General features: G+C 38.1%; 1 protein-coding gene across 2 annotated transcripts in view; it reads right to left on the bottom strand.

Moving 5' to 3' along the window:
- The window catches only part of LOC109057957 (receptor activity-modifying protein 3-like), a 17,871-nt gene that overhangs the window by 495 nt on the left and 2,376 nt on the right, over positions 1-15,000 (bottom strand). The window contains exons 2-4 of one of the 2 annotated variants that reach the window (XM_042714868.1): positions 8,871-8,900; positions 5,877-6,036; positions 1-29 (exon numbers count right to left, since the gene is read on the bottom strand). The exon at positions 1-29 is cut by the window's left edge and continues 495 nt beyond it. In XM_042714868.1, the coding sequence (XP_042570802.1) occupies positions 1-29; positions 5,877-6,036; positions 8,871-8,900 (219 nt within the window). Of the gene's footprint in view, positions 30-5,876; positions 6,037-8,870; positions 8,904-15,000 lie in introns of both variants that reach the window. The other variant, XM_042714867.1, reaches the window with a different exon arrangement.

The raw sequence follows: 15,000 nt of genomic DNA, 5'->3' as shown, positions 1-15,000 counted from the left end.
CTGTGCAGGAGGAGAAGACGTGGTACTCTCTGAGGAAAGAAGCACAAACATCACGTTAGTATTGACCTAATGGAGAAATTCAGGTCATTTCCTTTCACGGCAATCAGCAGATCATTCGTTTCCTTCAGGAAGTCAGCGAGAGAACCGGCTCACATTCAGCATTTAATGAGTTCTGTCCGTGACATGAGCGCAGAGCTTTATAACGCTGATAACGTTCCTTCCTATTCATCTGCACAGAGACACAGATGAACAGAATTTACATCATAGAACACAACCTCTCCTCCTCACGCAATACTCGTCCTCAATAATCCTAAACAACGTCCAAAACACAAGACAGTAATACTGCATAATGAACATGAAGCCTGATGCTGAGGATCCTGAAGATGTGAATGTGTTCGTTTTCTGCCTGTTGATGGTATTTTCTGATTTATGAAGTGAATATCCTCCGGAGAAACCTTGAACTCTGATAATGATGACAAAATCTAACAGGAATTATGAACCTGACTTTATTCCAATGTTCAGATTTATGTTAAGTAAGTTCATGCAAATGAGTCATTTGCATATTTAAACATAACATTTCAGAAAACGTGCAATAAAAAAATGTTTGCATTTAAACAGTTACAGTATTTTCACAATGACAAGAATGTTTGGGTTTGAATGAGCTTGATATGAATACAAACAAACAGGCTTTGTTTTCTTTATGAAAATTAATTTCTTCTGATTTTGGTGTAAAATACAAGTGTGTGTGTGTGTGTGTTTGTGTTGCGGTCCCGGTATTCCCTACATTACAGGGACCAAAAGGATAGTAATTCCAGTAAATTTTGTCCTTGCGGGGATATTTTTTTTGGTGCCCATGAGGAAACAAGCTTATAAATCACACAGAGTGAAGTGTTTTTTTGAGGGATAATAAATGTATTTAGTTTTGTGTTTGTGGGGGGTTTTTTTTGTGGGGATGGGGAATAATGTTTATTTTTTTGAAAAACCATGCCAATCTAAAAATGTCTGTAGTTTTGTGTGAGGGGAAGAGATGTGTGTGTGTGTGTGTGTGTGTGTGTGTGTGTGTGTGTGTGTGTGTGTGTGTGTGTGTGTGAGAGAGAGTGTATGTATGTGTGTGTGTGTGTGTGTGAGAGAGTGCATTAGTGCGTGTGTGTGTGTCTGTTAGTGTGTGTGTGTGTGTGTGTGTGTGTGTGTGTGGTGGTCAGCACCACTCATGTGCGGTTGATGTGTTCAGAGTCCATTAGCGCCGCTGTCGCTGAATCTCTGTTGGTCATATGATCTTATCAGCCGTTAGTAAAACACTCATCAAAGACCGAAGCGCTCGCTATCTGACATCAACAACCATCTTCAGCAAAACACACCTGCTGTTCCATCTGCTGATGTTATCATGGAGAAGAACCTCCACCAGACCAGATGCGTCTGAGCAGGTGAATGTCCAGAGAACGCTGAAGCTGAATAAATGAAGTTAAAGAGGTTCATGAAGGTTTCCTGTGATTAATATGCAAATGAGCGGCTGTGTGTGAGCCGTGATTGGTCCCTGCTGATGCCTGCAGGCTCTTTCCTCCAGAGGTCTGGGAAAACAGTCCGACTCAGAATCTCAGTAATTGGGTTCATGTTGTGACCCATCTAATCGTCCGTCTTAAGAAAGCGTCCAGCGGTGAAGCTAATGGTGTGGGAGTGAGTCGTGGGTCACTGATGTTCACCAGTGGCCGCCAGTGGAGCTCAAACCTTCATTTCTCATTATTATATATTTCAAACATTTAAATGTATGTTTAAATAAGCAAATGAGACATTCTCTAATTAAATATGTACTAATTTGCGTGCATTTCCAGAACATACATCTGAACATCGGATAAAGTCAGGTTCATAATAATTGTTTGATTATGCTGACATATTAGAGTTAAAAAATTTTCCAGAGGGGATTTTGGATTTCACTTTTTATCACCACATAAACCATAAAATACTGTCAACAGACAGAAAACAAACACATTTTCACCATGTTTTTAGGAGTAAAATGTTATATGAACAAACCTTCAGAATATAGAGAGTAGGCATGGGCCGGTATGAGATTTTGATGGTGTGATAACCTCAAGTAAAAATATCACGGTTTCACCGTACCACGGTAATGTTGTTACAGCTCTGAAATGTGTTATTTTTAAATGTCTGGGGGTGACAACTTATTGTCCGCTGGACACAATTTATTTTGTTTTTCAGCAACATACGGAATATTAGAAACAGTAGAATTAGTTAATTTTTTCTTTGATTTGTCTCCTAAAAATACAAAAAAAAAAAAAAATAAAGATTGACATCTTTATTTAACCTAAAGTTGTAATTACAGTTATTTAATTTTAGTTTTATAATTCATATACACATCATTTCATATCATTTAGTTTTATAATAATAATCATACACATAATTTGATTTAATAGTAAACCCAGTTTGAAGCAAAAACAGAATGCTGACAAGTTTTGTGAAATTATACTGCATGCCTGAAAGAAACAAACAGCAGAAGCTCTGAATGAGATGCAGATTCGCTCTCTGACAGCAGGAGGCACATCTGGAACACCAGAAACAGCGTTTCCTTGGTTACCGCTGTAAACAAAGCTGCGCTGTTACACTGCTTTAATATGAACTATACAGAGACCAGATGAAAAGAAAATACCACGTAAACTTTTCAGAAGACGGTCAGCGCACCGTCAGTATTATGCTATTTTCCTCATCAATAGGGCTCGCGGACCTCCACGCACCCCGTTGTACTGCGCATGTGTCGAGCTCATCCGTCCGCTCTCATCTCCAGTTCAGTATACTTTTGAAAGCTGTGCGGACACGGCTGTGCACAAGACGGAAAGGAATGCAGAATGTGAAGTGTACCCAGGCCATCCTACACACACTTGACTGTTAGATTAGATTAAAATATTAGATTAGATTAGATTAGATTAGATTAGATTAGATTAGATTAGATTCAACTTTATTGTCATTGCACATGTGGGTACAAGGCAACGAAATACAGTACACGGGGGGAAGAAGAGCCCAGGTTTCTTTGACAGTGGCCTTCAGCTCATCTGCAGTGTTTGGTCACTTTTGTTTCTCATTTTCCTCTTGACATTACCCCATAGATTCTCTCTGGGGTTCAGGTCTGGTGAGTTTGCTGGCCAGTCAAGCACACCAGCACCATGGTCATTTAAATCAGCATCTTCAAAAAGCTGGTCAGCAGAAGGAAGCATGAAGTGCTCTAAAATTTCTTGGTAAACGGCTGCAGTGACTTTGGTTTTCAAAAAACACAATGGACCAACACCAGCAGATGACATTGCACCCCAAATCATCACAGACTGTGGAAATTTAACACTGGACTTCAAGCAACTTGGGCTATGAGCTTCTCCACCCTTTCTCCAGACTCTAGGACCTTGGTTTCCAAATGAAATACAAAACTTGCTCTCATCTGAAAAGAGGACTTTGGATCACTGGGCAACAGTCCAGTTTCTTCTTCTCTTTAGCCCAGGTAAGACGCCTCAGGAGTGGCTTAACAAGAGGAATACGACAACTGTAGCCAACTTCCTCGACACGTCTGTGTGTGGTGGCTCTTGATGCTCTTGACCCCAGCCTCAGTCCATTCCTTGTGAAGTTCACTCAAATTCTTGAATCGATTTTTTCTTGATAATCCTCATAAGGCTGTGGTTCTCTCGGTTGGTTGTGCATCTTTTTCTTCCACACTTTTTCCTTCTACTCAACTTTCTGTTAACATGCTTGGATACAGCACTCTGTGAACAGCCAGCTTCTTTGGCAATGAATGTTTGTGGCTTACCCTCCTTGTGAAGGGTGTCAGTGATTGTCTTCTGGACAACTGTCAGATCAGCAGTCTTCCCCATGATTGTGCAGCCTAGTGAACCAAACTGAGAGACCATTTATTCTGAAGGCTCAGGAAACCTTTGCAGGTGTTTTGAGTTGATTAGTTGATTGGCGTGTCACAATTTTCTAATTTGTTGAGATTGAGCCAAAATCATCAAAGTTAAGCCAAGTTCAGACTGCACAATTTTCAAAGTAGTCGGGTCACTGTTCTTTTCACACTGCATGACTATCTTGGCCAGCATGCAGTCGCTGCTGTGTTCACATGGAACGATGGTTCGGCGACAGAAGGTTTCACACTGCATAACTTTACAATAGGAAGAATCGCCGACAAGAATCTGGCATGCAAACAACATTTCACAACCAAACACACGCAAGATGTGACAAGGAAACAACGCGATATCACGCGTGCAAGACCGGAGTTCTCACGTGAGACTGGGATTATTATTAAAAATGGTAGCCCACGAGAAGCTTGCAGTACGAAACGTCAAACAGACACGTGTGCTCCTGCCAAATTTCTATTAATTTTTCTTCCATTTCTTGGGTCCAAATAGACAGAGAAGAAGCCTTTTTCTGAAACGAAGCCATGCTTGCTGATATTGTGGTCTATAATTCCTCCCGAACTCCCCACTGCTCTGTATCTTGCTCTCTCATTGGCTGTCGGTCACATTCAAAGAACCAAAGACTTTGTCTGTGTGCTGTGTGAGTTTATTTAATACACAAGTTTCACAATTTGAGTTGAATTACTGAAATAAATGAACTTTTCCATGACATTCTAATTTATTTGAGATGCACCTGTAGTGGTTTTGAAACCGTGACATTTTCAAGTTGTGGTATACCTTGAAACCGGTAATTGGCCCATGCCTAATAGAGAGGAATAAAAGTATGGTGTATGTAAGAGAAAAAACTCTTTAAATATATGGATTGAGATTGAAATCTACAGACGCAAACAGATAAGTGCAATAAAATAAACACTTAAATGTGTGTTTTGGATGTTTTCTTTCCACTAGTCTGAAAAAAAGAGACATGATATGGAGCAAAAAAAAAGACCAAAAACTGAGCAGTGCATGAAAACAAACTGGTTTGGCCATATTTTGAATAAATGCTATCAGTAAATGCTATCAGTGAGCTGATCTGGACATGTGAACGGTCACTGTCATCTCTAGAGTGAATGTGGTGAGAGCCACTGGCTTCTGTTCCAGATAAACATGTAAAATAGTGTTGAGGACGTGTTTGTGCTTCTGGTTTATGAAGGGTGACACAGGTTCAGCATCTCCTGACCGGCTGACGAGTGACAAACGCTCCTCGAGGTCTCTGGAAGGAGCTCAAGATCATGTCAGAGTGAACTGTGAGTTCCTGGAACGTCTTCAAGAGCAAACATCTGCAGATCGCAGATTCATCAATCACAGCGGAGAGTTTACAAACACATGCAGCAGATCATTGAGTCTGTCAGAACCACTTTCATTACTCAACTAGTTACCCGTCCGAGTCCTCACAGCACAAATATATATATAAATAACTCATTCCTGCTACAGCAGAACAAATACAGCAGAAGGCAGTGTGTTTCAGAGTGTACCGCTCTCCACTGTCACACATCATTCATCATATATGAGTGGATGATGAATGATCCAGATATATTGATCAGCCTTATAAAAGTGCTGTGACAGGAAGCGTCTCATTACACTCAATTACTTCAATCAGAAATGTTGAACTGAATTGATCTGAATAATGACACAACTGTCTTCTGTAGAGCTTTTTACAGCTGAAATTGGATTTGTTTCATAATTGATGAACGTTAAGATTATTTCCTGTTTACTACTGTGAAGCTGGTTTGAATCAATCTGGATTGTATAAAGCACTGTAGAAATAAATGTGACTTAACTTATGAATTGAAAAGGACACACACACACACACACAAACACACAAAGACTTTTTAAGATTTAATTAAGCTGGACTCATTGAAGTATTTGTATTGGTAAGTAAAGTGGTGTTGACTGAATTTCTGTGAGCTGACTGTGATGATGATGATGAGTCACCTGATGAAGTGCGTGAGGTTGCACCTGTCTTCTGGATGAACGTGATTCATGTCGCTGCTGAATTGTTCTCCGCATCTCTCCATCTCCAGCAGCAGCACAGTCTGATTGCACTGCAAGAGCCACGGTTGCTGGGTGAACGACTGATCAACGCCGTCTGCATCTGAAGAGACAGAGCATCAGTCCACATGCTGAGAGACACGACTGAGACATGACTGAGACATGATTGAAATACAACTGAGACATGACTGAGACATAACTGAAACATGACTGAGACATGACTGAGACATGATTGAAATGCAACTGAGACATGATTGAAATATGACTGAGACATGACTGAGACATGATTGAAATATGACTGAGACATGACTGAGACATGATTGAAATACAACTGAGACATGACTGAGACATAACTGAAACATGACTGAGACATGACTGAGACATGATTGAAATGCAACTGAGACATGACTGAAACATGACTGAGACAGGACTGAAACACAACTGAGACATGATTGAGACATAACTGAAACATGACTGAGACACGACTGAGACATGACTAAAACACAAGTGAGACATGATTTAGACATAACTGAAACATGACTGAGAAAGGACTGAAACACAACTGAGACATGATTGAGACATAACTAAAACATGACTGAGACAAGACTGAGACATGATTGAAATATGACTGACACATGATTGAGACATGACTGAAACATGACTGAGACATGTCTGAGACACGACTGAGACATGACTAAAACACAAGTGAGACATGATTTTAGACATAACTGAAACATGACTGAGAAAGGACTGAAACACAACTGAGACATGATTGAGACATAACTAAAACATGACTGAGACATGACTGAGACATGATTGAAATATGACTGACACATGATTGAGACATGACTGAAACATGACTGAGACATGTCTGAGACACGACTGAGACATGACTAAGACACATGATTGAGACATAACTGAAACATGACTTAGACAGGACTGAAACACAACTGAGACATGATTGAGACATAATTGAAACATGACTGAGACATGATTGCAATATGACTGAGACATGACTGAGACATGACTGAGACATGATTGAAATATGACTGAGACATGATTGAGACATGACTGAGACATGACTAAGACACAAGTGAGACATGATTGAGACATAACTAAAACATGGATGAGACATGATTGAGACAACTGAAACATGACTGAGACGTGACTGAGAAACGACTGAGACATGACTGAAACATGATTGAAATATGACTGAGACATGACTGAGACACAACTGAGACATGATTGAGACATAACTGAAACATGACTGTTATGCTGATGATACTCAGCTTTATATTTCTGCATGGCCCGGTGAAATATACCAATTTGAAAAACTAACGGAATGCATAGTCGATATAAAAAACTGGATGATGATGTAGCAGTTCTTACTGCTAAATTCTGAAAAAACAGAGGTGTTAATTATAGAACCTAAAAACTCTGCATGTAATAACCTAGAACGCTGTCTAAGACTTGATGGCTGCTCTGTCAATTCTTCGTTATCAGTTAGGAACTTAGGTGTGCTATTTGATAGCAATCTTTCCTTAGAAAGCCATGTTTCTAGCATTTGTAAAACAGCATTTTTCCATCTCAAAAATATATCTAAATTATGACCTATGCTCTCAATGTCAAATGCGTTTATGAACTCAAGTTTAGATTACTGTAATGCTTTATTGAGTGGTTGTTCTGCACACTTAATAAACAAACTCCAGCTAGTCCAAAAAGTAGCAGCTAGAGTTCTTACTAGAACCAGGAAGTATGATCATAATAGCCTGGTTCTGTCAGCACTGCATTGGCTCCCTATTAAACATTGTATAGATTTCAAAGTCTTGCTTATTACTTATAAAGCCCTGAATGGTTTAGCACCTCAGTATTTGAATGAGCTCTTGTTACATTATGATCCCCCACGTCCGCTGCGTTTTCAAAACTCAGGCAATTTGATAATACCTAGAATATCAAAATCAATGGTGGGCGCAGATCCTTTTCTTATTTGGCGCCTAAACTCTGGAATAACCTAACATTGTTCGGGAGGCAGACACACTCTTGCAGTTTAAATCTAGAGTAAAGACCCATCTCTTTAACCTGGCTTACACATAACACACTAATACACTTCTAATATCCAAATCCGTTAAAGGATTTTTAGGCTGCATTAATTAGGTAAACCGGAACCAGGAACACTTCCCATAACACCCGATGTACTTGCTACATCGTTAGAAGAATGGCATCTACGCTAATATTAGTCTGTTTCTCTCTTATTCCGAGGTCACTGTAGCCACCAGAACCAGTCTGTATCCAGATCAGAGGGTCACTGCAGTCACCCGGATCCAGTCTGTATCCAGCCCAGATGGTGGATCAGCTTCTAGAAAGGACCTCTACAGCCCTGAAAGACAGCGGAGACCAGTACAACTAGATGAGCCCCAGATACAGACCCCCTGTAGAGAACTTTTCTCAGACGACCACCGGGACAAGACCACAGGAACCAGTTAATTCCTCTGCACAATCTGATTTTGCTGCAGCCTGGAATTGAACTGCTGGTTTCGTCTGGCCAGAGGAGAACTGGCCCCCCGACTGAGCCTGGTTTCTCCTAAGGCAAATTATTGCACAGATACTATTTAAACTGAACTGAGCTGCATGATGACATCACTGAATTCAACGATGAACTGCCTTTAACTGTCATTTTGCATTATTGACACTGTTTCACTAATTAATGTTGTTCAGTTGCTTTGACACAATCTGTTTTGTTTAAAGTGCTAAATAAATAAAGGTGACTTGACTTGACTTGACATGATTGAGACACGACTGAGACATGATTGATACTAAACAGAGACACGCATGAGACATGATTGAGACAACTTAGACATGACTGAGACATAATTGAGACACGACTGAGACATGATTGATACTAAACTGACACAAGACGGAGACATGAGAGACACTCACCTGATAAACCTCTCGTCATCAGCGTGTTCACTGCTAAAACAAAAACAGTTTGATGATTAGGAACCAGATATAAAGGATTCATATCTGAGATTATGTACAAACATTTTTCTTTAGTTGAATGAAGTCTGTCACAAAGAAAAATCCATTTATACATCAAATATATTAAATAAACCTGTAAGAAAAACACTATTATGAACCACATTTCAGCTGAATTTGCTTCATATTTTTTGAACTGAATCGAATCAACACTGAACTCTACCACTGTCTTCTGTTATAGCTAAAACTGAATTTATTTTATAACTTTGCAGCATTAACATTGTTATTTTTCTGTTTATTTCTGTGAAGATGCTTTGAAACAATCAGTATTGAATAAAGAGCTATAGAAATAAAGGTGATTTGACCTAAAATAATTTACAACCATTCTTGTATTTTTAAACCCAAGTACATTTATATATTATACAGATGCTTTAATCCAAATTACTGTTAGATCAACCAACGACACTTGTTTTGTAACCAGCATTGCCAGAATCCCCATGCGAGTTGAGCAGTTCTTTTGTTCTGGTGAAGAGCGTGTCAGTGTTATTCCAGCATCTAAAGCAGCCTGCAGCAGCATGTGAACGGATCTGGTGTTCAGCAGGCTGTCAGTCCGTCCCTGAGGAGACGCATGAATATTAAGCACAGCAGACAGACAGCGGGACGCGCATGCTAACAGCGCACGAGAGTGCACATCAACTCAAACTGTGTTCAGAGACGTTAATAAAGTCTCCAACAGAGTCCTGACTCAACAGCATCACACCGGCGCTTCATCACTGAGAACTTCCAACAGACCACCTTGCATTTACATTAAATAATAAAGCCATAAAATGGGCAACAGATCCAGTGACTTCAACTGCACATTCAAAGTCAGTATGACGTGTGCATGATTATCACATTTGCACATGTGTTCGGTTCAAGCATCATGTCATTTCTTGTAATATAGTGCATGAGTCTAATGGTCAGACATTAGATGAACGAGCCTCTTGTGTCTGAATGTGTCTCCAGTTCAGGCCTTGAAAACACTTGACTGTTATTGTGCTAAATTTAGCGGTTTCCTGCATGCGGACACAGACGTGTGAGCACCGTGATAAATGTTCAAAGGCTTCTGGGAGCTGCTGAGTTTCCCTGGAGAAGCTCTGAGACGCAGTCCATCATCACGGAAACCTACATCACCTACATGAGCAGAGTGTTTGACTAGTAAAAGATGTGAATGACACTGTAAATGTCAAATGCCAAACACACTCGGATCTCGGAACAAGAGAAAGATTCAAGCTCATAGACTGAATTCATGTGAAAGCATGATGATACACAACAAAACACACATATACACTAAGTTTAACTTTTATGTATTTGAATTACACATATTGGTTTACACAGTTTTAACATAAACCAATAAACTTGATGTGATTCATATTTGTCAGTCATAGATGAATGATTTCTGCACTTAATTATTTGCATTTGTTTGCTTTTATTTAAATGATCATATTTGCAAAATGCATTTATTCAAATAACTTACAATCAGCATAAATCTGTATATTGTGAAAATGATTACATTATAAACATGGTTAAAATATGTCTACCTGTTAAACAAGCAATGAATGAATTGAAATAATTTGTCTTTATTGATGATAAATACTGTATATAAAGCTGGTTACTGTGCTTTTTAAAACACATTCAGTTTATTAGCACTATTACAGAAATTTGACCTTCTTCACTGATGTATCTTAAAAAATTTAGGTCTAAATATTTTTTTTTTTTATTTTTTTTTTTATGTTTTGTCAAAGGGTTCAATAGACTGTTCCACTTCAGAAAGTTAGGTTTTTATGGATTAATGTCAGGATTAATGTTTGCCGTTCATCAAGAAGTTTGTGGAATCGTTAATATCTCTGCTCATCCGTTAACTGTAATTATAGTGTTTGTGTGTACCTATTGATTTTTTTATATAAGAAACGAACAAACTGACGAGGTTATAATGTGCGTTCTCATAGCAACAGCTTCGTCCACTCAGAGCAAAAACACAACGAGAGCAATAAAGCTGAACTGGGTAATTATTTGATGATAAAAACAGCATTAGGTAATGGTCATTCTGAACGACTGTCACACAAACGCTCACTAATGACAGTGGCTGAAGGTGCTGCTGGATCACAGCCTCAATTCAATCTCAAATTAAAAGTGTTTCTGCGCTTCCTAATGGAGCTGCGTCCAATTTGCCTTCGCAGTTTTCTTCCAGTCACTTCGGGTTAGTGTTTAGGTTCACACAAACATCGCCATGCTGCTGATAATCACTGATGGATCTTAATTAAACATGCCTGTGCATTTAGCAGTGTCTCCAGTCAGTGAATCAAATCCACGATGGCCATTACTAGTGTAGCGAACTACAGCAGCACTGGCTTTTACATCGGAGTAAATGAATGTATAATGTTTAAACTGACCACAGTTATACTAGTCATACTACAAAAATAAAGATAATTGGAGTTCATTTGATAAGAAAATACTATTTAGTCTCTGAGTGAAAACTATTTGAAAGCCAATCCTACACTGATGTGTTTCAGTGTTGCTCGTCTTTAGTCGTTTTTCATCATATGTTGGTCATCATCTCTCAGACACAATGACAGGATGAACATCAGCGCTGGTGTGGAAGAGTGTGAACACAGCAGGGTCAAAAGGTCAAAGCTCAGATGAGCAGGTCAAAGAAGGCAAAACTGCGTTCAGAGCGCATAACACAGACAGATAGTGGAGCACAGAACGGAGGAACATGAAGGATAAATGATGACTCCTCCATCATCATTACAGACAAAATTCAACCTCAGCACACGTTTAAAACTACAGCATTTTGATGGTGAAGTCAAATAAACATCAGTCCTAAAATACCAGCCAACACCAGCATATTCTAGTGATTTTCATTATTTATGTAGCATGGAAATGAATCTGATTTAAACAAACACATCTCTTACTAACTTTAAGATGAAAAATCAATTAAATGTAACCATGCGATGAGAGGACCCTTACGAAAAAAGAAGTTATACAAGTGTGCTATTAGTATACTTATTTTAAACTAAAAATAGGAAAGTATGCTTTTAGCTTATTTTTTATGTACTCCTCAGAAATGTACTTAAAATTACATTTCAGCATACGTGACTTATACTTACAAAAAGTCTAAATAAATTTGAGCTATACTTGTGCTCCTAGAATCCGTGTTTTCATTGTTATACGGTAGAGGGCGTTAGTACACATCTTCTGTACAAAATTTCCAAAAAAAGTGAAGAAGAAGAAGAAACAACAGCTACTAACACATGTAACACAATCATCTGACATGAAACAGCATCAAAACTGTAACATTATGGAATAAAATGTTGACCGATGAAGAGGTAATAATTTCAGTCAAGCTTTGGGGTGTTGATCGACTCCATCTATGTTTTGATTATCATGCTGAATCCAATTCATAGTCTTTTTCAGCTTTTTGTTCAAAATGTTATTTCATTGTTTTTTATGAAACTTACCCTCATTAAAGTGTTTTAAAAAAAGAATGCATGAAGCTAGAATAAAATGTTTTTCTTTACAAGCAGATACTCTGTTCTTTTTTTGGATGTTTTTTATGTTCAGATATTAATATAACAAAATACATACAAATTAAAATAGGGACATAGTATTATACTTAAAGTATGATGTAAAGTTCACTTAAAGAAAACTTATGATTATACTTGCAGTATAAAACTACAAAACTAGTAGTTTACTGAGACTATACTTCAAAGTGTACAAAGTATTTAATTAGTAAACTTTCAGTATACCTATAAGTTCACTTTTAGTATAATTGCAGTACAAACTACAAACACAGAGGTAAACTAGTTGTGTACTCAAAGTTTGCTACTGTTATACTTAAAGTATACTTGAAAGTATACTTTTATATACTAGAAAGTGGGCCAATTTAGTACTGGAGTATTGGAGGAGTATTGAAACAGTACACTTACAAGTATACTACTAGAACACTGATATTTGTATACTTGCTACATAAAGTATACTTAAAAAATAATTGAACTTTACTTAAGTATACTAAATAAAATGAACTTGAAGTATACTACTTTTTTGGTAAGGGAAGCAGAAATGGTTTCTGTATAATATGGATAGAACGTGGATATATTGTATTATTTTACAATGTTCCTGACTTTCTGATAATATATTTGTGAAGATACTTAAGCGAGTTCATCACCACTTCCATTTAACGCAGCTGAAATCAGCCTCTTCCCAAACATCGCTCTCATTTCCGTGTTCAATCTGCTCCTCAGGTGGACAATCACATCTGATCAGAATTAATGTTGGTTGTGCTCCCTGAGGAGTCTGATGTGACTCTATTAGCGGGACGTTCAGGCGGTCCTTGAGGAAGTCGGGGGTTTGAGATGCTCTGCTGGAGGAGAAGAGCCGTGTAATCAGCAGAAGAGCCTGAGAGACACGGAGACTCACACGCATCTACAGAACTGTCTGATCCATACGGACATCAGAGCTGTGTTCATACCAGCCTTCTGAATCCATATCAGTGTTTCTATGCACTGCTGTATGTAAGATGTTTCTCATATTGAAACATGCATGAACGTCTATATCTGTTATAATGTATGGCAGCTGATTTTCACAGGATTTAGTTTATTATTCATGTTAGATCATTCTGCATGTGGTATTTGATATTTTTCTTGCTGCTAACAGCACAATGCAAAGTTTAGTCAGTGACTATAATTAAACTATAATTAAATATGGGACTGAATCTGAAAATATGATGATTCACATTGAGATAAACAGAAATAGATGAAACTAAAAATATGATATGTCATAATAGATCTGTGCTTTATGTCTCAGAGTGTAAATGCAAACTAACAGACCTGCTATTTGTTTTATTTTACGTTTCTTTGGTCTTCATTTTATTAGTATTGTTTCTCTTTTAAAGCAATGTTTACTTCATTATCATTGAAAAATATTTGAAGGCTAGATAAAATTTTAGTATACTACTATGGTTTTTATTAATATTTAAAATTAGTGTTGATGTTCTATTCTTATTTAATTTTAAAGTTTTAGTCATTTTGCTGTGTTTTTATTCATTTTTAATTCAGTTTTCTATTTTAGTGCATCAAGACAAACTAAACAAAAATGAGGAATATTGCTGTGGGAAATAGCTGAAATAAAATCTGTTTTTATATTCTGTTTCATTTAGTTAAACTTTAGGTCAATTTAAGCAATGAGAGTTTATTTGTGGTTGTAGTTTTTCTGTTCTTTGTAGGTGTGGTGATAACGTGACCCGGGACGAGGGGTGTCAGGCACACAGAAGCTCTGGAGGATTGGTCAGTCACATCTGATTCATCAACACATGAATACACCAGCGCCGGTGTCACTCATTATCAGAGACACTCGCTCCGGCCTTCAGCAACGAATACGGTCCACGAATAGACGCTTCTCACGGCTGACAGCACCTGCGCTCATGACCTCAAGACACACAGCTCAGATTAATGTGATAATTCACAATGGAAGAGAAGTGAAATAGCTTCTTCCACAAACAGTGTTTAAAACTCAAACTACATGCTATGAAAGCCGATCATCTCATCACAGTCTTCTGTGAGTCGGACCGATTAAAGCTCACAGACAGATTAAAGCTCAGCGAGAGAAACACTGTTCATTACTGATTATGTCCACATCACAGCCATGAACACAGGAGCTACACGCGTGTGAATGTGATTACTCTGGGTCTGTGTGTTTGAGTGAATGATGTCCTGCAGGTCACCACTGCTTTCACAACACTGGCAGCACATGCGTGTGTTTGCTAAACCATCAGCGCAACTCCACATGTGTCACAATACACCAGTAAAATCAAACCCGACTGAGCCGGAGATGTCTGAACCTCACCACAAATACTAAATCAGATGGAAAACCGAGATCAGACACACGATCAGATCAGACAAATTATTCACCAGCTGAATATTTACCTGAACTCTTAATCTAAGATTTTCAGTAAATATTTCAGTAATTTATCAACATTTTCACGTTCATGTTTCTCTTACTGACAAGCAGATAAACTAATAAAATACTTAATATTTGTTATTGTTTTATTTTGCAT

The sequence above is a fragment of the Cyprinus carpio genome, chromosome A24 (genome assembly GCF_018340385.1).
Source record: "Cyprinus carpio isolate SPL01 chromosome A24, ASM1834038v1, whole genome shotgun sequence".
In the NCBI taxonomy this organism is placed as follows: domain Eukaryota; kingdom Metazoa; phylum Chordata; class Actinopteri; order Cypriniformes; family Cyprinidae; genus Cyprinus; species Cyprinus carpio.
The sequence above is the reverse complement of the archived record's forward strand: the minus strand, read 5'-3'. Positions and strand labels throughout refer to the sequence as shown.